General features: G+C 42.9%; 1 protein-coding gene and 1 non-coding gene across 2 annotated transcripts; both read left to right on the forward strand.

Moving 5' to 3' along the window:
* Nucleotides 1-92: 92 nt before the first annotated feature.
* Nucleotides 93-18,756, forward strand: LOC122175625 (mitochondrial import inner membrane translocase subunit Tim23). The gene is made up of 7 exons (XM_042863402.1): nucleotides 93-205; nucleotides 454-512; nucleotides 2,345-2,438; nucleotides 2,586-2,670; nucleotides 7,604-7,662; nucleotides 10,372-10,482; nucleotides 18,108-18,756. The coding sequence occupies exons 1-7, from the start codon at nucleotides 103-105 to the stop codon at nucleotides 18,221-18,223; spliced, it is 627 nt and encodes a 208-aa protein (XP_042719336.1). The 5' UTR covers nucleotides 93-102; the 3' UTR covers nucleotides 18,224-18,756.
* LOC122175679 lies at nucleotides 6,759-6,955 on the forward strand. The gene has a single exon (XR_006177477.1). It is a non-coding gene; the product is annotated as a small nucleolar RNA SNORA74 (small nucleolar RNA).
* Nucleotides 18,757-20,132: the final 1,376 nt, after the last annotated feature.

Consider the following 20,132-nt stretch of genomic DNA (forward strand, 5'->3'; position numbering starts at 1 on the left):
GGAAAGCAGCGAGGGCGCCGCTTCACGACGGCGCCTCTTCGCGACGGCGCCGCCGTCGCTTTACGGCAGCGCGGAGGTCGCGGTGGCGGGCGCGGAGGCGCCATGGAGGGCGGCGGCAACACCACCAGCAAGGGCAGCGGCCTCGGCGGCCTCTTCGGCGCCGGCGGGGCCGGGTATTCGCACGCCGACCTGGCCGGGGTGCCGCGTGAGTAGCGGCCGGCGGCGAGGAGGGCAGGGCGGGGACAACGTGGCGGGGCCGGGGCGGGGACGCGGCCGGCAAGGCGCCGGGCCCGCGGTGAGGTCAGCGGTACCGGCTTTGTGCCGCTCTGCGGCCGCCCTAGGCTCGATGCTTGTCGCTGTGCTCGCTAACGAGGACCGCCTCCGTTAGCTCCCTTACGTGTGGGGCTGCCGCACGCAGCTGTGTCATCGTGGTCTTTTTGTCTTTGTCCCCAGTAACGGGAATGAGCCCTCTGTCCCCGTATTTGAGCTTGGACCCCAAGTACCTCGTACAGGTGAGATGGACGCGTGTTTCTTTGCATTGAGGATCTTGTGGCCGTGCTGGAATGCCTCAGAATCCCCGCAGGGCAGTGCCTACAGCCCCCACGTGGCAAATGGGGGTCAGTTCCAAGTCTGATAAAAGCACAGCGCAATGGCTTCTGCTACAAAACCAGCAAGGATACTGTGTCCATGTGCCAACAGTGGAAGGAGTTCTTATGCCTCTTCCCCTACTACCAGGCACATGGCCCCAGCTTTTTCACATCTGGGCACTTGGCACATCTCCCCCCTGTCAGTAATGGCTACTAGCACACTTGTTTCCTAACACAGCTTCATGTTAGCTAACATCATAGACCACTACGTTGTAAGAAAAACAAATTAATTAAAATCCTGTAACATTTTTCTTTTCCACTAATATTAACAAAAGCGTGAAGAGAGTCAAATTAATCCAATAAGGATGCATGCTAATAATTTTATTTATATATGGCTTATATTGTCTGTGATCATTACATCTTGCAGAAGTAGTGCTGAAGGTCTCCAGTCGTTTAGCATCTGCTAATGTGTGCTTCTGATTCTCAATGCAAAAGTGGAAGGCTCTGAGCAAAGTTAAGGAGCTGTTGTTTCTGTTCCTCTTTCACTGGGAGCTGCTGCAGTTAAGGTTACAATACAACAAGCTTATAGGAGTAGGAAACAAGGGATATGCCTCTGCATAAGTGGATTCTCTGGCACAGTTATCTTTGCCTGCTGTTGCTGAGTAGTCAAAAATATTAAGTAGTTACTTAAACCTCTTCTCAAAATACCCTCCAAAGTAACCTTGTATTTAAAGAGCACTCATATACTTTCAGAACATGGAGTGAATAGTTCTCCCTGGCAAAGTCAGCATTTTTGTTGAGAATCCTATGCATCTTTTCAGTGTCTCATAATAAAAAATTAAAGTGCTTTGGCTAACCTCACCTCTATCATGTGCTGCTTTTCAGCAGGTTTCTCTAGCTCATCATCTTTTCAAACTTATCTGACTTACAAGAACACAAGTCAGCTCCTGCAGGAAAAGGGCTGTAAAATACAGCTGTAAAAACTACCAACCTCACATTTTTTTTGTGCCTGACATCATTGTTTCAAATGCATTCCATGTTCCTCCACTTCCCATATGTTAAGGACTGGTCGCTTGAGTGCAGCCATACACTGCACTGATACACACAGTTCTTCCATTAGCATCAAAATAGTGGGAAACCTTAAAGCATTTCTACATCTGTATAGGTTGCTCAGTGAGGAACAGCACTACACAACCTGAAGAGAAAAAAAAAAAAAAAAAGAGCCTTTAAATGACAGCAGGTCTCTTGTGGCCTCCCTAAGGATACAGAAATAAATAATTGCCAAGACCATAGAATAAGAGTTCCTTGGCTTGTTTTCTTTACTATGAGAGTGGTGAGGTGCTGTAACAGGCTGCAGTCCCTAGAGGTGTTCAAGGCCAGATTGGATGGGGCCCTGGGCCACCTGGTCTGGTATTAAATGAGGAGGTTGGTGGCCCTGCATGTGGCAGGGGGGTTGGAGATCCATGATCCTTCCAACCCAAGCCCTTCTGTGATTGGCTGCCTGATATTATTTCTAGAGAATTATGATAGCTGGAAAAGAAAGAGCACCCAAATCATTTCATGGTTTTTAAGTATTCCATTCTTTTTGAAATATAGGACTTATATTTCACATAAATCTAGTGTAGATAACATGTCCAGAAACATTGCTTACATCTGTTGTCGCTTTAGTTCACTGCATGGTTTAAAAAAGCAATCATGGTATACACTTTGTATTTTCCAAGTGTATCTGATTTAAAGTTGTGCTTTTTTTCCTCCAGGATACAGATGAGTTTATCCTACCCACAGGAGCCAACAAAACTCGGGGCAGATTTGAGCTAGCCTTTTTCACCATTGGAGGATGTTGTATGACAGGTAGGTGGTCATATTTTCACTTTTTCCAGCTATTACAACAGCCTTTACCTGTAGTCTTACATAAACAGCTGTTTAACTTCAGGTTATACACTTTGAGTTTTCTGAGTGCCTACTAGTAGTGTTTCTGTTCTTTTTCCTGCTAACCAGGGGCAGCATTTGGTGCACTGAATGGCTTGCGACTTGGCTTGAAGGAGACTCAGAACATGGCATGGTCAAAACCTAGAAATGTACAGTAAGTGCTTGACTGCAGAAGTTCAGCTTAGTAACAGTTTTTTTTTCAGGATGGAACAAAATTAGCTGTGAACGTATTGCAAAACTAAATGTATCTATGTCTTTAGTGGAGATAAATTGGAGTCCAAATTTGTCAACAATAAGTTTTGAATTGTTTTTAGACTAGAGATGTTCAATAACTTTGTTTTTCATTTAGTGACAATTATGTCTCCTGACTTATCTTAAATATTTGAGAGACTAAATTAGAGCTTTATTATTTATAGCAATCTATTTCAAAGTCAAGATTGTATTTGTTGAAGTATTCCCAAAAGCAGCAATTTGTTTAGAGTTTTTTTTTTTTTTTCTCCCCTTACTTATCTAAGAGCGAGTTCTCTTTGCATTCCTCAACTTATCAGAACCGGAAGGAAGTTAGAAAGCAGAAGATGTACTTGCCTGGATTTGCATGCTGCTGAGCAAGCATTGCATGGTGTTCTGCGCACCAAGTGGCATAATGACTTCTGACATTCATGACTTCTGACATTCTTGGCAATACCAGGCAAAGTATTTGCAGGTAGTTTGCCTGGTAGTCTAATAACCATATAAAGAAAGAACAGTACTCACTCAACTGGTGAAGGGAATCTCTGGTTATGTAGCACTTCTTAGAAACCAGCTTAAGCCCAAGAGGTGCTTTCTTTACAGTGGCTGGCCCTTACATGAGCCCAGGAGTCCACCCCTTCTGATCACATGGGGAGCACAGGTGTGAACAATTTGCCTGTGCTCCCCGGGCCAGCTACAGCCCTTCACCAGGTACTCAATCTTCAGTTCCAGCCATGACCTAGCAGTTGGCCTACATCCTACCCTTTCACAACACGAACAGTGACTGGGTACTGTTTACCCTACAAAGCAGCAAAATTGCTTCTGAGAAGTTCTTTGCAATACCCAGCAAAGTATTATTGGAGAATACCAACAATCATATACAGGAAAAAAGTTTGACTCACCCAGCTGGTGATGAGGATCTCTGGCTGCAGAACACTCCTTTCAAGGAAGCAGCTGTTGTCTAGGAGAGGTTGTCCCTGCAGAGGCTAGCTCTTAAATGAGCCCAGGGAAGTGGACCCACAATACACCCCTTGCAGTCATGTGGGAAGCACAGGTAAATTGTCTGCAGCTGTGCTCCCTGGGCCAGACACACCCCTTCACCAGGTGCTCAATCATCAGCTCAGGCCATGACCGAACAGTTCCCCTACAGGTGCATTTGGAGATAAGCTCGTGCATTGGGATCACAAGTCATACAGTCAGTAATTCCCATCTGGAATGGGCATAAGTCAGTGAAAAGATTCACTTGTGCAAGCAGGCTTCATAGTTGTTGCAGGATCACACACACAAGGTTTGTAGTTATTGCAGAATCATAGATGTTGTGCGATTTTTCCCAGATGTCCAGGTTCTTCTTCTCTTCAATAAAGTCCACTACCAGGTGCTACTGAAGAGAACATTACTAGGACTCCTCAATGACATTTGAGCACATCAGAGTTGAGTGACATTGTTCCTCCCGCTGGTCTTACAGGTCATAGATCTCAGGGAGAGTAAAACAACTACTTAACCAGTACCAGAACAAGCAAAATCCGTCCTCCAAGGTAAAATATGTGCTATATTACAGTCCTGGGCCAGTATTTCTGCCAGAACAGGGACATGCTGAAGTCATTTATACTTCATTTTTCAGCCCAATATTGATGGTTAGGTGATTAGGTGATCCCCTCACTGCAAGAAAGATATTGAGGCCCTGGAACGTGTTCAAAGGAGGGCAACAAAGCTGGTGAGGGGTCTGGAACACAGGCCATATGAGGAGAGGCTGAAGGAGCTGGGAATGTTCAGCCTGGAGAAGAGGAGGCTCAGGGAAGACCTTATTGCTCTCTATAACTTCCTGAAGGGAGGTTGTAGTGAGCTGGGGGTCGGCCTCTTCTCTCGTGTCATTAGTGATAGGACCAGGGGGAATGGTTTCAAGCTACGGCAGGGGAGATTCAGGCTGGACATGAGGAAGTATTACTTTTCAGAAAGGGTGGTCAGGCACTGGAATGGACTGCCCAGGGAGGTGGTGGAATCACCGACCCTGGGGGTGTTCAAGGAAAGACTGGATGTTGTGTTGAGGGACATGGTTTGGTAGGAGCTATTGGGAATAGGTGAACGGTTGGACTGGGTGATCTTTTAGGTCTTTTTCAACCTTAGTGATTCTATGATTCTGTGATTCTATGATTATGTCAGGCACCAGAACTGGGGTTGTTCTGACCTACCAAAGCAACACAGTGTGTTCCCTTCACAATGAAAATCAGGATTTGTATATTGTAATTTCTGGGATACATGTACCAATTACTTGCAGAGTTACTGATTACCACCTCTTCTAGTAACCTCCGTGCAGTGCAAGCAAGTCAAGCCACTCTGGTCTTATCTGCATCTTCTAAGACCACTTTACCTTTGCCTGTGTCCCTGGCACAAGGTCCTGAGGGGCAGGGAGCAGAAGATTATACAGCACCCCAACTTGGCGTTTCAAGCATGCATCACTCCCCTTGATTTGGATTCTAAGGAGGAAAACCCAAGATGTCTGTAATAAACGCAGGACATTGGGTTGACCATCTCTGCATTTCTCATTTAAAACCCTCAGCATCTCATGAAATCATTTAATCCACCACTGCAGGGACAGGTAACCAGGCTTCAGAGCAGTCTTTAGAATGCCATTTCTGACTTTGAGTTGTAGATACTTTACCCAGAATCCTGCTAATTACACCAAATATTTTGCTCACCAAGAAGCAAAATTCCTTCTGACAGACTGTTGGCAATACTAGGCAAAGTAGTTGCAGGTAGACTAATAGTTGTATTGAAAAATAATGCAACTCACTCAACTGGTGAAGGGGTTTTCTGGCTGTGTAGTACTTCTCCTCAGGAACCAGCCCAGACCAAAGAGATACCCTCTATGCAGTGGCTGGCTCTTATATGAGCCCAGGGTGGCTCTAATCTGAGTCCACCCCTTCTTGTCAAGTGGGGAGCGCAGGTGCAAACAATTTGCCTATGCTTCCCAGGACAGCAACATCCCTTCACCAGGTGCTCAGTCACCAGTTCAAGTCGTGACCTAACAGTTCCCCTAGACAAAGTATAGGATTTTCTGGATCACAGCATCTATGAGTATCCCCAGCATTCCCAAACTGACACCTTATCTTGTTGTTTGAAGGGATGCCGTATACTTACATAATCATTGGTAGTTTAGACACCACTATAAGAAAGCATAAGTGCCTTTAAAGGAGGCATTGCAAACCAGAAGAGTGAAATAACTGAGGGAGACTATTTTCGTTCTTCTGAACTACTTTGGAAAAAGGGAATTTTGAACAAGCGATGTACTATTATTTCACAGTCCAGTCTGTACAGACTCTTCTCCTTTTAAAAGTTTCTGTATTTTCCATCCCTTTCTTTACCATTTGTAGTATTAAAGATAAAACCAGAATACTCCCCGTGAGCATTACGACTCTTCCATAGATGAACAAAATTGTACTTTATGTATTCAGAATAACCTTAGACAACATTTTCATGCAGATTTTGATGGGTCCAGCCCAGCAGGTGGCAGTCATTGCACATGTTGCTGTTCCCTTGTCCTTGCCCTGCAAGGGAAAAGGCACATTGAGGATTGTCATCACCTTGAATTAATGTATTAATTTCAGTCTTTTCCAAATCAAAGGCAAGGAAGGGAAATGTTTATCTATATCTCCTTTAAATTCATCCTAAATATACGCTTTTTAAAATACGAATTTTGCTGCTATTTGCCTTCAGATATCTTGTGATATTTCATGTGTTAAAGTAATAGTTTTCTCATCAATTCTGAGTTGATGGAATGTTGACAAAATGGGGCTGGGGTTTGATTTGAGAAGGAGACTGTCAATACCCTGGTCTCTTCGGTGTTTTCCTCACTTCAAAATGAAGTTCATTACATAACCATGTACCAAGAGAAACAGCCTCTCTTCCTCTCCTAGTTAGGAAAGAGGAAAAGTAATGAGAAATGAAATCAAATGAACTCAAATGAGAAGGGATACAACGTGTAACATTTTCATTGTGTTAAGTGATGAACTAAGCTCCAGCGGTAGTCAGCTGTCCAGGGCAATACTGTGCCTGTGGCGGTGTTACACTGCTGGGAGATAAAAATCAGTCATCTCTTCTGGCTATTGTCACTGTTCTGGTGACAGCTGATGCCAAGAAGTGACGTGGTGCTTCCCTGAGAGTGTGCTGAGGGTTTCATTTTGCTCTTCAGTGCTAGTCCGGAAGCATACATGCAGAAATATTTAGGGTACCTTACTTCTGCTGTGTGCTCCTTTTCACAAATGGAAACACAGGATTTCCTCTTTCCCACTGATATGAGTTTGTTCAGACTTGTGGTTTCATTCCCATCTCACTCATGTAGGTGTCACCAGACTCCCTGATACATGATCCCTGTTTTGCTTGCACCTTCTAAAAGAGCACTCTGGCTTTCTTGGAGATGTTACAGTTAAAACAACTCACTTATATCAATTGTTCTCACTAGCTATATGAAAAGCTGTGTTACAAACAAATTAGTAGGTTTAAGAAGTCATTTGAAGTGATGAGATTCATATCTTGATATGGCACAAGTCTGTCTCAAAAGACAGATTTTCTTAAGACTGGGCAGAAATAAATATTTGCCTTGAGAAGTGCATGCCCTGCTCTTTGGAATATGCATGATAAAGCAGATTATGTATTACCAAGTTGTATGCTTTTCCTAACTGTTCTATTTTAGAAGGCTTTTTAGTTTGTCATTCCAGTTTCAGTGATAAACATGTAATATAAACACTTCATACCTGCTATCATAAATCCAATAGCATTAATTCTATGGCTTAGAATAATGCCTGACTGTAAAGCCTTAGTAGAGTACTAAAGCTTTTAATATCTTTTTAACTTCTTTACAGAATTCTAAATATGGTGACCAGGCAAGGAGCATTATGGGCTAACACTCTGGGATCTCTGGGTAAGTGAACTTGTCATTTTTAGAGAAAACAATTTATAAGTATGTAACTATGTCAAGGAGAACATATCCTTCTACATTTTCATTTTGACATCCACCAGGAACAATTGCATCTGCTTCTTTGGAATTTGAGAGTATAGAGTATTTCAGCAGAAAGGCCAAAATTGCATTTTAAGAACAAGTAGCCAGAAGCCTCTAATTAATGATATTTCTAGTGCATTAGAAACAAGAAATCTAGCTATGGAATGGAAGCAACAGACAAAAAATTAAAGGTAATACTTAACGGTTAGGAAATTCTAGTTAATTCTATACACCTTAAGGCAAAAAGTATGATTTGGATCCTTTTGAAAGAAATAACAACCTAAAAAGAGATTGTGGTTATATGAGCCATTCCCTGATGTCTGTCTCCAGGTAAAAATCAAAATGTTTCTGCAGAAGAAATGTGATATCCACTAAAAAATTTTGTAGTTTTATGGTGTTAGCTTGGGTGGAATAATTGCATATGATACCAACTTCAGGTCTAGACATTGCTTATAACTAGTACGAATTAGAAAAAGAGCAAAGAAAATTATCAAAAGCCTGATGGGAGAACTTCTGTAAACCGAGTGGGGGAGACAGAACAAAAATTGCTTCAGAAAAACGATTTATGGGAACTTCATGAAAGTCAATGGAATAACTGAAGTCCTGGAAAATATAAGCTCTTTGGTTGGTGTTCCCATCCCACCTCCCAGTCAGAAAAAGAATAAACTCTTACTCTGAAAGGAGAACCATGGAATCATAGAATGATTTGGGTTGGAAGGGACCTTTAAGAACATCTAGTTCCAACCCTCTACTACAGGCAGGGACACCTCCCTCTAGCCCAGGTTGCTCAGAATTCTGTCCAGCCAGCCCTCAAATGCTTCCAGGGAGAGGGCATCCACAACCTCACTCTGCAACCTGTTCCAGTGTCTCACCACTCTCACAGTAAGGAATTTCTGTGAGAAGTGGAGAACTGATGAAAATACGTTGTTTTGAAATTGACCAGTGATGGAACTCAGTGCCCCACAAAGTGGTAATGGAAGATAAATGATCAGTACGTAAAACCAACTATGTAGTCTTACAACCTTACAGTATTTTATATCATAATTTAAAAAAAAAATAATGCAAAGCACAGGCTAAATTGCATTTATTACATTTTATTTCAGTCTTATTTCTGAAGAGTAGATTAGCGTGCCAGTTAACTTAGACATCAGCTTTTGAGACATAATGTAGAGACCATGGGATTCTGAATAACTGAGCATGACAATTTTCAAAAATTGAAGCATTTGCCTAGGATTTTTTCTTTTTTGTGTGTGGTGAGGGGGGGGGGGGGGCCGCAGAAGGGGGGCTGGGGGAGTGGTATCTGTTCCAGCTCTAATCAAAACATTTCTGGAAAATGGGGATGCAGGAACACTGCAGTTCAAGGTCTGAAGGTAAGTGACACATTAACAGGATTTTTCAGCTGTGTTTGAAGAAAGATTACTCAAGAAAATGTTTGTGCATTCCAGTAACAAATTGTTTCTTTTGTTACAAAGTATGATTTCACGAGTCACAGAGTTAAGCAGAACTTTATATTTGGGGGATTGGTATTAGCTCTGCATCATCCTAAGTACTGGAGAAAATCGTTGAAAGAAGCTAAAGAATGTTTGCATTTTATTTCACTTGTGCAATATTTCTGTGTATCAGATTCCTTTTGTTGCTGCAGACAATTTTTGTCATTCTGTTCAGCAACATCTTTATTTCAAAGAATGTGTTGAATGTATCTTGTATGAGGGGAATCTTCCTTCCCCTCGTTGTTCATACAACATGCAACTAAGACAGTGAAAACCACCATTGCCTGTCTGGAAAAAGGTGCTATTACTTGTCTCATCAACTTTCATATGGCCGCTTGTAGCAGAAAGAGAGATTTTAACTCTTAGCAGATGAAAGTGACACAGTGTTGTCATCACATGGAGACCATGACATACTCTCCTGTCCTGAGCCTGAAATGTGATTATACCATCAGACTCCTTGGGGCGGGTTTGGGAGGGCTTCTCCTTTGTGCAGAAAGTTTAAGCTGTGTATGCATGTATATTGGAAGTTCACTCATTTCTCTTTTAAATCCTCTTTAGGATAGTTGACAGACTTCTCCAAAGTCTGGGGACAAAGTTCTCAAAGGTCTTCTTCAAAGACAGAGATGAAGCAGTTGTATATGTCAAATTCCAAGCATTTATGCAGAAACGTAGGCCCTTGCTCTCCAGTCTGTGGTACCATGTTCTGAATGCTACACCTGCACAACTGGCATTAAATCTTGGTGATTTATGGACAACAATTTGGTCTGTTGTCTAGAAAGTGTTGAGCTGATTAGCTTTGTGCCATCTCCAGAGAGCAGTATAAAGCCTGACAGTACAAAGTTAAATCCTGGAAAGCTTTTAAAAAATTTGAGCTAACAGAACAGACCTAAGCCTCAGCCACTGCTTGATATCATCTGTTTGTCATGTCTTCAGACAGTACCAGATATCATGAGTAAAGCTACTTTATGACCAAACTATGGCTAGAGAAAGGTTATCCTGTAAAACTATTGGGGCTGGAATAAACACCAAAGACAGAAAATCTGTGCACAGTCTAACTAGTTACACTGAGCCTTGATTCTGAGCGTGGTGTTTTAGACAGTGGGAATTTTAACTTGAATTTTTTAATACTTTTCCTTCCCAGCTCTGCTGTACAGTGCTTTTGGAGTCATCATTGAAAAAACACGAGGTGCAGAAGATGACCTGAATACCATAGCTGCTGGAACCTTGACAGGAATGCTATACAAAAGCACTGGTAGAGTGACAAAATGTTTTTATTTCTCCTCTTGTGCTTTCTTCTAGTTATTAGGACTTGCTACTTTTTCTAAATACTGTCCTGCTCCAATAATTGAGAGTATAAAAATGGTATATTAGGCACAGAACTGGAACGTAGCTTTTTGCAGTTGCAGTTGTCATATGAGTGACTTGTAATAAGCTTCATCTTGAAGCAGTCCAGGTGTTCTGTGTATTTCTCATCTCCCTCTCCAACCTCTCCTTCACTATGGAAGGAGATTCCCATTTCCTTGCATCCACTAGCAGACTTGTAGGAGTGTTGATTTTTATTCTTGCTATACCTGAAGAACTCAGCTAAGAACAAGCTGGGTATTTTTTTTAGATGATCTCATTGTAAAGCTGAGTAAACATTAGGCTGTTTATTTGGCATATGTATATAACAAACATAATTTGGCTCTCATTATTATTGTTAGACCTTTGCAAGTTGGAAAGAATGCAGCTTAATTCTGCTGGAAATGTTATTTACCTTCTTAAATGCAAGTTTCCCTTCAGCAGTCTTAGTTGTGTGAAAAACAATGTGTGGGTTATGTCTCAGCTACCTGTGAGATATGGTGAAGTTGCATATCTTTTTTCAGCTAATTGAAATTGTTTACTTATACCAAAAAGGGAAAAAAATGATGCTGTCAGCTTCTAAGATTAAGAAATAACAGAAATGTTAAAATAGGAAGAGACCTTAGCCTTCTCTGAGCATATACGAAGCATTCATCTGGTACAATCTTAAACAGTTTAAGACAAAACTACTTTCCAAATGGGAGTTAATTAAAAAAAAAAGAAAGTCACATCTGAGGAGGTGAAAAATCAGGAATTCAAATGGAACACTTAAAGAAGCCTTACGATTGTTTTCTAAACCTGAGATTTTATGGATTTGTATCGTTAAAGTATGCAGAAGTTCATATATTTGTAAAGCTATCACGTGGGTGTTTGTACAGCAGTTGTGGCAGGACTCTCATCTTTGCACAGTGATCAAGACCAGCAATGTTAGAGCAGCGTGGGTTTAAGCTGAGTTTGCTGGTGAATATTGAGTTGTTTGCAAAAGAGAAGGTCTGAACTTCATCAACAAGACTTCTGCTAACACAGAAGTTATTATTCCAGGCTCAGCAGTTGGAGGGATCATAATTTTTAGAGAATTACTGGGTACCACAGAAAAAAAAGTGACAGGTTTATATACTTCAATAAAAGTTAGGCCGTATAATTCACCTGTATGAGGAGATAATTCTGTAATTAACCTTTGTACTTTCGCATATTTTGCTGAGCCTCAGTGTTTTAGAAATGTTCTTCAATATCATCTTTATATATGGAACAAAGCAGCTTGAGATACCTTATTTTTCTATAGATTTAGATTAATTAAAAGCAGCAGTCACTGGCTGGAGCAGTCTTAGAAATGCCAACTGGTACATTTAACCTTGCTAGAGCATATAGCTCTCTTGCAATCAGTTACTTAATTGGAACTTGCTGAGGAATCTGCTAGATGGCCATCTACAGCTGGATAGGCTACAGAAAATGTAAGAATTCTATTCTGCCACGACTGCCATCTTGCACTCCAGAAGAAGTTTCCCCCATGCCTTTCAGAAGTATGGAGCTGGCATTTAGTGTGATCTTTTCTTGGTGCAGTGCAACCATGCGTGTCTGCTTTGGTCACATGCAGTCATCTGACACTAAAAAAAAAATTACCAGAGCACAGTGGAACTTTTTCTTTTGTGCCATATGATCTGTTGAGGTCACAGTCACACTGATAAAGGTAAGTGTAGTGAATAAATGTGTGTTCATCATAGTGTTGGATTTCTGCTATACCTCCTGCACAGAAACTCAGAAGAAATACATTTTCACAGGCAATGTGAGCAGCACAGTAGACCTTTGTTTTTAAGGATTAGTTCTGGAAGTGAAAAAGATGTAGGCCACATCTGTTGGAAGAACTTAATGTCAATATTTTCCTTTTTTCCTATCATGCTCTGTTCCTCCTGCTTTTTCTCCCATGCTTCCTTTCCTATCCCCTTATGACAGAGTACCCTTCCTCGTTCAGTACGGTAAAGCTTCTCCCAAAAGCTGTGCCTTTACCCAACATCAATATATGTGTCCAAAAGCTCTGAAATACCTCCGTTATGTCATATGCAAAGGATCAGTTCAGGTCTGCGATGTATTCTAAGCTTGTAACCATTTTATGTTACATGGAATGCCATGTTGTATTGGCATTAAAAGGGGCAATTTGAAAGCTTGAAACATTTCTGTGAAAACCCTAACATTTCAACAGCAGTCAGAAACTCCCAGGGGCACCCCTCCCAAATCAAGTCCATTCTGTAATGCACATGGGAGGATGCAGAGTTGATAGAGGCAGTGTTGTTCAAGCACTCACATTTTCCATTCCCATCACTTCTCTTTTGTGAAGAGATGAGGAATGTGTTTAAGAAGAAACGGTATAAAGTAAGGCAGGTTTTTTTGTTCTGACTTTCTGGTTCCTTTTTAAGCATGGCACTGATGGAACAGTCACATCAGCAATCCTGCTGTGCTGGAAAAATGCTCTTTTGTGTATTGTACAAAGCCTTCCTGTAGGCTGTTTCTGAAACTGAAGTGATTTGTCCTTTGCTGAGAGAGCGTGAGCAGACAGGAAACAAAAATAATATGAAGACTTTTTGGAAGTTTGTTGCCCCAAACTGGGCCCAGTGTTCACGGTTTTTGTCTTTGCAGAGGTGTTAATCATTACCAAAATGCCAGAAAGGCTTACCAAAAAGGCTTCGAGAGCACCCACACCCTAAATCCAGCAGTTTGCAAAGAGGTTTGTGCAAGACTCCTTAACCCACAGCTTGTGTGTGAGGAGATAAAAAGAATATTAAAGTCTGCAAGTGCTGACTGTGGGAATTCTGCTCTCCTGTGTTCGTTGGAAGTGGTGTTACTCGTTGAAAATTCCCTATCGCAAGTGACTAAAGCAGTTAAGTCCCCAGGAGTTCTGGCAGACCTCCTTGCAGCCAATCACGTAGGTTGGTTTGCTGCAAGAAGGGGAATGTTAGCATGGAATCCATCTTGGCATGCTGTATGGGTTAGGTCAGCAGGTGCTGTGAGTGGAGTTTGAAAGTGGAGTTAGCCTGGGGAGCTTGGAGACAGCATGCATTTGCAGATCCATTTGTCCAAGGTGGTCTCTGACTTTCTTGCTGGTAAAATGCTATGGTTACTTACTAGCTCTTAGCCTGAAGGTAGCCATGTTCAGTATGAACTCGCTACATCAGTCTTTGCACTTCATGAAAGCTGCTCTTGAAGCTCTCAGCATAAATTCCATCCAGAACATTCGGTGTGAGGGATGAACGAAAGCCCTTTGTGTGTCAGTGCATATGAACTAAAAGTGCTGCAGCTTAAGAAAGTGGAACAGGATTGACTAAAAGGGAGTCTGATTTCCTAAGCCTAGAAGGATGGCTTTTCCTTTTAATTAGATACTCTTTATTCTTCGACTTCAGACCAAGGCAGAAGTTAAGGTCTGTTAGATGAGTGTGTTTGTCCTGAAAGGTTACAAAGCACACATACTAACATCATAGAGCAAAGAAATGTTGGATTGCTCTGCACTAAGTATTGATCAGTCAGGAAAAAGATACTGAGCTGGGAGGACCTTTGGTCTGAGTCCAGGTGACAGGCATTGGTTTCTCACCATAGCCTTACAGAGTTCACTAAACAGAAAACTTCAGTAACCTTTATCTGAGCGTTACGCAGGCTGTAGATGTGCTTCTTGGTAGATAACTTTTGTTTCCACTGTACAGCAGGTGAGATAGGAACAAAGATAAACTCTTTGGACAAGCTGAATTAATTTTGTTTACTGTGCTGCTGTGCAGTGGGAGGCTGATAGAACCTCTCTTGCCTTTTGCACAGTAGCTGGTACATAATTCAGTGTAAAATAATTTGAAGGGAAATGGATGCTAGCAATAACCAAAGGCAGTACTTGTCATCTGGAGATCTCAGAACACAACCCTTGAAATCAGTGTGTCATTAATTAATTAAGAAGGGCTAAATATTATACTGCTACCAGTAAAGTCTGCACAGAGCTAAAGATCAGTTCTGTGAACTACATTGCAAAGAGCCAAGGGTGCTTGGTTCACTAATTATATTGTGAGCTATAAAGGTGTCTTCCCTCTGGGTTCAATCTATTTTTCTTTAGGCCAGACAAGTGTTTTTTTTCTCTTGTTTCTGTCTGGGGAGGGGAGGCAAAGGAAGAAACTGCTAGCAGGCTGCTGCAGCTGTGGCTTTGGCGCCTCTTAATGCACTGCTTTATTCAGAGAAGAGCAAGTAAATGATTTGCTTCTGAACTTTAAACTTCATATCTGTCAGGTATTTAGACATCAGTACTCTCTTAAAAAGCTGAGGTTGCCTTGTGTATGTGAAAAACCAAGTCCTTAGGTCATTTAAGTAACACCTTGTTCCTACAGGCCCTGAAAGAAGTGAAGTTCCCACTCTGAATATCAGAGGGAGAGGAAAAACTAATCATGCGTTAGTTCTTTTGTTGGGCATAAGTAGGTGGGGCTGGGTTTTCAATTAAGGCGTCCTAATGTTACCATAGAATGTTCTTGTTTTATACATCCAGGAAATGAGAGCTCTGAAGATACATTCTGAAAATACGGGCAGTAAAGTCTGAAATGGAAGATTTTGCCCTCGTGTTGAACAGTGTAGGCCATGTTTTTCCCTACTGAGTCAAATTCACTGCATCTGCTGTTAGAATACATTGAGTCATCTTACGACGTGCTATGCATGTAAAATGTTTCAGAGATAAAGGACAGTACTCTGTGGTGAAAAGGTGCATCAGCTGAAGCCAAACCAACCACACTGTCACGTAGGGAGCATTAGGTGCTTTTTCAGAAACCCACAGCAGCTTCTCAGCTATCAATCCTGAAAGTTGCCTGATCTCAAAATACCTGCTCTCAGAAGTGTCTGTCAGCTGGGCCTTTATCTCAGCCCAGCATACAGGATGGGAGGCCCACCATCATATTTCTAGCAGGGTTTGTTGAGGCAGAGTTGGTATCTGAGGGCTGCAGAGGGTGATTGCAGAGGAGGGGTGAGAACTTGGCTATCACGGAAACACAGCTGAGATGGGAGGGGAGAGGTTTTTTACATTTTTTTGTTTATTTAAGAAGCAAGGTGATTTTTTTAGAGGGCTTAACATTTTCTGCCCAGCAACTGGGCTGCGTTTTGCAGTGTATTACTGTTCAGTGTCTGCTACAGACCTGGAGGCTTTTACTTAGATGGAAATCAGTTATGGAAAGGAAAGTTCTTTATGTGGTTTCAGCTTTGATGTATTTTTTTTTAAACTAACTCAGTAAGGCACTCATTTTCAACTGCATCATTTCTTGCTCATGAAACAGACAGACTTCCCTTGATGCATCTTCAGCAAAGTCCAAGGGGCCTTAAATTCTGTGCAGGACTTGCAGAATGCTTCAGGCCTGTAGGGTTGATTCTTTCTCAGATGGGCTTCCCTCCTCCCCTGACTGGCCTCAGCATGTGACAATGTTAATGCTTATTTTTTGTTAGGAGCAGCACCAATGGATGGATGGATGGAAGATGGCTCCACTGTGCATGTTAAAAAGTTCTCCTATAGAACCCTGGCCTCCCTCACAATCAGGCTCCATCAGCCTCCAACCAACCTTTCTTCTATAGGGAAAATATGACTTTAAGGTGAAAGGAGGGGAATAGGGCTTGGAGCTGAAGGGAGGGCCTATAGGGACAGTCATAGCCCCATGCTGCCTCACTTTCTGTGGGGATGTGCCATGTTTCATGCACTTTCCTGTAGAGCTGCATGGTTAAGAGCCCTCTTTTGGAGGTTTCTTCCACGAAGAATTGCTGCTTAGTATAAGCAGCAGAATATTAGGCTAATGTTTAATTCATTTTTCCCAAAAAAGCAATGAGCAAATAGTATTTTTGCAGGTTTTGCACATGGTATACGTGTGGCTTTCAGCCAGCAGCGGGACGCCTGTGTGTGCCTGGCTGTGTACCCAGCTGTGAGCCCTTCCTTTGAGGAGCTTTTTTTGCAGCGAGGTCAGGCTGAGCTACCAAAGCCACAAGTCTGCCTTTGGGTTCCTGGTTTAGGCACATAGGTGCATAAATGGCTCTTCTTACTGCTCAGAGCTTTACTTGGAGCAGTGAGGGCAGTGACCTCAGCAGGTTTGTATCCAAACCCCCCAGGTCATCACAGTAAGTCTGGCAGTGAAGTTTCTAGAAAGCCACAGCCAGATGTGACCTCTGTTATGGAGTCCAGGCTCTGCTGTTGGCTCTGCAACTTCCTGGCTGCAGCACATGTCCAGCAGCACGAACAGCTTTAACAGCTCCAGTGAAATCTGTTTGATCTTGCGGCACATGTAGGGCTGTCTCAGCCTAGTTGGAGCCAACAGCTCCATGCCCCACTAAAAGCCTAAATGCAATCCTGTGAGACAGCTTTATGGCCCCTAATGGTAAAATAAAAGAATAATCATCACTGATTACTGGGATGTGCTTCCTTTCAAGCCTGAGGAACTTTACCAAGTGGGTGCGTGGCATCTGGCCACAATCGTGTGTGTTATCTTGCATGCTTAGTTTGGCACCGATAAACGATGCAGAATCAAACTCTGAAGTTCCCCAGTGTTGAGTAACACTCTCAGATGTTCCCCTGCGGTCAGAGTATATTCTGGGAACTTGACCAACGCACTCCCTGCTCCTGAGAAACACAACCGTTCTGCTGTTCGGTAACAGCGGAGGGACAGATGCCTCCCTCCCCTTCTGCCACTGCACATTGCAGTTCACATGGGGTGTGTGAGGCTGTGTGAGGCTGTGGTGCCACTGACTCCCACATCCCAGCCATGCACTGGCAGCAGCCTCACCTGCGCTGTGTTTTTGCTTACAGAATCCTCAGGTTCAACTAAGTAGCTTTATATATACATGTGCATCATTTATTGTCTGCGCTTCTCAGTCTTTACCATTGCAGAATGACCTTGAAGGTGAAGAATATAAGAATTGAGGAAATTATTCACTGCATTGCCCTAGGAAGTTCTTGACTGTTACTGCTTTTTTTTAGGTTTGTTTTAATTTAATTTTATTTTATTTTCAGAAGGCTTAAAGTATACCAAAAAAGTAGTGGTAGGTTCTGTCTGATGGCCCTCCTCAGTCTCTGGTTCCCAAGGTCACACACACATCACTCCTGTTCCTTTATTGCCATCCTGCCCTTTTTCCATTCAAATCTAGTGACTGTGGTGGACATACAGGACTGTTTTTCCCCATCTGAATCCGTAACTGGAGGAGCTCTTAAAGCGAGAGGTTATCATGTTTGCCTGGAAACCTCTGCTGAGGAAAGATGGAATAGAAACAGTAGGACTTTGGAAAAGTCATCATTACTTCAGCTGTTCTGTGTGGTTTCTAAAGCCGTGGTGCTATGTTAGCAGAAGTGTGACAGAAATCACAGCAGCAGGACTAGGGCTGGGGTGATCAACCACCTCTCCTGAGCTTAGCTGTTGGTTTGAGGGGTTCCACAGGCACCCCTTGTGGAAGGTTATTCAAAAAAGCACATGTTGTAGATGCGAACAACTTCCTGGGAGTTGCTGTGGCCATGATTGCATGGAATGGTGTTAATGAGCTTTTCTTCTTTTTCAGGTGGAGTACGTGGGATAGCACGAGGGGGCATTGCAGGTCTGACTCTCACTGGCCTCTACGCTCTGTATAACAACTGGGAGCACATGAAGGGCTCCATTGCCCGACAGTCCCTCTGAGCAGGGCAGTCAGCGCCGGGCAGAGGACACGCTTGCACAGTCACCAATACAATCATTGCGAGATCTGTCTGGTGCCCCTTCCTATTCTATTTACAGTTAGTGAGAAACTGAAGGAAGCTGTGCTGGGAGGAATCTCCTGCCACCGTTTAGCTGGATTGGCCCTTTCCTTCCTGCCAGCCACTTGCTGGAGGCAGTGATAGTTGTTGGACCTGCGAGCAGAGCGGCCACCACGACAGTCTCCCTGACATGCTCACCAGCCAGCCCTGGGCCAGGGCCAGAGCCACGCAGCGTGCTCGAGTCCCATCACTGCACCAGCTGTGCTGCCAGGTCTGGTCAGATGAGTGCTGCTGCTGCACGATAAAGGCTCTGTCCATAGAGCCCTTCACTGAGGTCTGTCAACAGCACCTGGGCGGCTGGAGCAGGTGGGAGCCTCCAGCAGCAACTGGCACAGGGCAGGGCTCGTTGCTCTTACAGCTCAGGGTAAGCTGTTAAAAGGGATATTGTAATTAATAAAAAGGGTGGTACTTATGCAACACCTTTTCTATGGTTTGCTGTTCCTGCTGCTGTTGAGACAAAGACGTCCTGCATCCAGTGACTTGCATTTACAGTTCAGCTTTGAAGGCCCATTGTGATAGAGTCATGAGGCAGTTGGGTGAGGGGAAGTGCTGGATGGCTGATTGTCTCCTGATGCATGGTGACAGCAAGGCAGGGGCTGGTGCCACTCCCTGACTTGTAACAAATACAGAAGTTGTGTATGGATGGAGGGCAGTAACCAATTACTATTGCAAGACAGCTGTCATTGGGTTATAAACACCTTGGTGCTCCAGGACCTTACAGCTCGCTCAGCCAACCATTAGAAACCAAGCAATACAAGTACTTCTTCTGCTTGCTCTTACTGGGTTTTTAATTATTAAGTTTCTCCTCCCAATCCCCAAGTAGTTCTTATAGGTTACTGATGAAACAGAGATGTGATGAATCTACGCCTTTATCAGCACTGAAGTGAAACCATGAAATGGTTTGTGAAATGCTTGAGAGCATTTTTTGTAGATAAATGGAACAGTAAGTTACAAATCAATTCAGTAGTCAAGATTACTGTTTAACAGCTCATTTCTTAAGTTTGTAATTAAGCAGGCCCGGGACAGGACAAAGGCAAGGGAAAAAAAAAAAAACAACCAAGAGAGATACTACTTAATAAATAACCTCCTGTAAAGCTTTTGATAGTTATCGTACACTGCACAAAAATAGAGACAAAGTAGAAGAAAGATAGCAGTGCTTTTCTGCTTTTCTCTCTGTCAAGGAGCCTCTCTCCTAAAGGAACTTCACAGTTGCACTCTATTGGCCTTGCTTGGCTGCCAGCTCAAAGCAGGTGCTTTCTGCCAGCATTTAACTAGGTCTAACATAAAGAAAAAAAAAAAACATTTTTTTTTCCATCTGCTTTGTAAATGCTGTTTTTTGTTAAACCTTATTTATGTTTCACTTCATTCAGAGTGGGTTGTATGTTGGTGTTGTGGCATAAGGGCTGGACCTTTTAGCACATACTCTTTAGGGTTGCACCACTTAAGAAACCGTGTCCTGCTTCCAGCAGAAAGGTGAGTTGGGCACCAGCTGTGCAGTGCTGATGGTGGGACATGGGAAAGGTGCATGCAATTTCAGATAGAGCTGCTGTATTCCTCCCCATTGGCTTTGAGGGTTCCTCCCAGTCCATGGATTTTGGTCATCTTTAATAGGAGTTGTACTCCTGCATGCTCAACAAGGATAGACAAAGGATTGTTGCCTGGAACTGTTTGCTTCAGAGCAGAGCTCTGCAATAAGCTTTCTTTCTTGAGGCTGTTAACACCTGTGGTTCCTAACCTGCTTTTATATAGCATGATGCGTAGTTGAGCTATGAAATACAACCACAGTAGCAGCC

This window comes from Lagopus leucura, unplaced genomic scaffold (assembly GCF_019238085.1).
Source record: "Lagopus leucura isolate 7727_CA_CO unplaced genomic scaffold, USGS_WTPT01 Super-Scaffold_739, whole genome shotgun sequence".
NCBI classification, from domain to species: Eukaryota; Metazoa; Chordata; class Aves; order Galliformes; family Phasianidae; genus Lagopus; species Lagopus leucura.

Bases quoted from the DNA above. Each gene is read 5' to 3' on its own strand.
- LOC122175625 (XM_042863402.1), top strand. From the start codon at position 103: ATGGAGGGCGGCGGCAACACCACCAGCAAGGGCAGCGGCCTCGGCGGC. The intron at 2,671-7,603 runs GTAAGTGCTTGA...ACTTCTTTACAG, and splicing joins TCAAAACCTAGAAATGTACA to AATTCTAAATATGGTGACCA. The intron at 10,483-18,107 runs GTAGAGTGACAA...CTTCTTTTTCAG, and splicing joins AATGCTATACAAAAGCACTG to GTGGAGTACGTGGGATAGCA.